This window comes from Papaver somniferum, chromosome 3, assembly GCF_003573695.1.
Source record: "Papaver somniferum cultivar HN1 chromosome 3, ASM357369v1, whole genome shotgun sequence".
Classification (NCBI taxonomy): Eukaryota; Viridiplantae; Streptophyta; class Magnoliopsida; order Ranunculales; family Papaveraceae; genus Papaver; species Papaver somniferum.
Genome location: NC_039360.1, coordinates 149842673 through 149845025, shown reverse-complemented (window position 1 = coordinate 149845025; position 2353 = coordinate 149842673). Strand labels below are relative to the sequence as shown.

Here is a 2353-nt window from a genome sequence, read left to right as displayed (position 1 = left end):
TGACTTGACAGCGAGGGAGATGCAATTTTATCTGTATCTTTTGGGCCGTTACTAAATCTAGGTACATGTTAAGCCAACACAGATGGAAAATCAAGGTCTAGAAACGGGATTTCTGTATCCATGCAATGCGTCATAGCAGCAATCCTAGAATCGACCACATAATAACGAGGGAATGAAGTGCACAAAATTTTGCTGAGACAGAGGAACAATAGACCTTCCATCTAGTAGCGCAAAAACAAATAATAAATAATCGAGTAAAGCTTACATGGTTTCAATTCAGTCAGTTGATGAGCTTGTGTTAGTAATTTGCTGCAAAGATGAAGAATATTGTTGGTTAGGTTCTAAAATGTCGCTAGAAGAAGCAAATGGCTTGGAAAACGAACTGCTGCTAAGCGTAGTAAATGGCTTGATGGATGATTGTAATGATTCAGGGCCCTCTTCCGCGATTCTCTTGCATAATGCATCACAATTACTTATCACTTCAGTCAGTCTTCCTTTCAGCTCACCAACTTCAACTTGCAACGGGTGGACTGCATGCCATTTCCAGTGTAGGATTTAGACTGAGGAAGCGAAAACTAAAGAACCTGTACGCTACAAAGTTCATCCAGAAACAGATGGCAGAGAGAACAGGGATTAACTACCTCCTGAAAGATGGTGGGCAGTTGTTCTCATAGCTGATACCTAGTAATTAAAATGTTGAAGTAGCTTAACCGCCAGAGCATCTGCAACTTCTATTTTATTTTCAATATCCTCCTGCAACATGTCATTATAAACCAAATGAGTCCATCTAGACTCCTCAAACTATGCTTGAGTACAGAAGCTTCAAATAGGGTGAGAGGATTTTTAAAAATAGAAGGGTTTACGCAAATGAACATATATAAACTTAAAATGCATCACTATGCTATCAATCTAAGCATAACAGGTTTTGGCAATATCGCAAATCTCATAAAATTCTGTACTCACCTAGGTTGGTAGGAAGATACTAAATGACAATAACACAAAATATTCATTCTATAACTCAGTATCTGTCGTGTGTCTGATTTTCAATTGTTCCAAAATTCTTATACTGTATTTAGCCAGGATAATGCTTTGCTACCCATACCTTACATGACCAAGGTGCTGAATAATCATAGATGCATACAACTCTTCTAACTAACCATAGAAATTTCAAGTCACAAGATCCAAAACCTAAAGTGGGTTGATAATTTATAACTTGAACGATAATTAACAAACTTTCCTCATCAAAGTCTAACCATTTAAAAAATCTTATCAACAAGATCTGAATAGATTAAGCACCTGTCTCTGGCTAATTGTTTTAGTCTTCCTCTCCTGCCAATCACGATACATAAAGAACAACTCGAGCAGCACCTTGGGATTTAGAGTGCCTAATACAGAATCATAGAAAAACAGAATATTCATCAAAAGGTAATAGAAAACTCAAATCAGAACTAAATCAGAGGTAATGGTCAAGGAATATTGAATGCAAATCATTCCATCAAAAGTGACACAGAACTTCTTGATCTGGTTTATACAAGAAACCCATTTCCATATCTCTACGAGCATTTAATAAAAATAAAATTAAAATTAAAAGTAATTTTGAATAACCTGGAGCAGAAGACGGAGAGGGTTCCCTGACGAGAATATCAGTCAAGCTATTTTCTGTTGGTATCGAAGTTAGAATTGGGGTTGTCTGCAATTCAAAACTACAAAATGAAACCAAACCCTAGGAGAAGCAAAAAAAAAAAAAAAAAAAAAAAAAAAGAAAGCGAAATTCATTCGTACTTACGATTTTAAGAGATCTAAGCTGTTCTAAGAGAGGATCAACACCGTCCTCTGGTTTCTCTGTCACCGTAGTAATCTGATCCACTTGCTATTTCACAGAAAATAAAAAAATGATGGCGGGAAATTTAACCCGATATTAATACCGAAAAGAAAAGGGGAATAAGGGAAACTGCAATGAGATAAAATTAGGGTTTGGATTTTAAACCTGTGAGCTTGATAGCGTGGATTCTGATGAGCCCATAATGTGGAATGTGGAAGATGGTTGAATTCCCTGTCTCCCAAGTTTTTTTTCTTTTCTTTTTTTGATACGGCGCTGTCTCCCTAGTTTAACATCCCGACTCCCCAGTGCCTGCTTGTGCGAGCACCATACTTTTTTTTTTTTTTTTTTTTTAGAAATCTATTAGAGGGGCTCCAAATTTTGGTTTCTAGGGGCTCACAAAATGATAAAATAGAGAATCGTGAAATAGTAATCAACAAAACCCCTTAACCTATTAATTTTGTTAAGATAGTATCCTCCATTAGTTATTAGTGATTAGATTTACCAAAAAAAAAAAATCCATTAGTTAGTGCT

The 2353-nt window shown here is 36.1% G+C and overlaps 1 protein-coding gene across 1 annotated transcript; it reads right to left on the bottom strand.

Annotated features, from left to right (window-relative positions):
• Positions 1-220: 220 nt before the first annotated feature.
• Positions 221-2114, bottom strand: LOC113361711. The gene is made up of 6 exons (XM_026604858.1): positions 1988-2114; positions 1787-1870; positions 1606-1690; positions 1297-1385; positions 642-753; positions 221-530 (listed from the first exon to the last, which is right to left on the bottom strand). The coding sequence occupies exons 1-5, from the start codon at positions 2021-2023 to the stop codon at positions 682-684; spliced, it is 366 nt and encodes a 121-aa protein (XP_026460643.1). The 5' UTR covers positions 2024-2114; the 3' UTR covers positions 221-530; positions 642-681.
• Between the last annotated feature and the right edge of the window lie 239 nt (positions 2115-2353).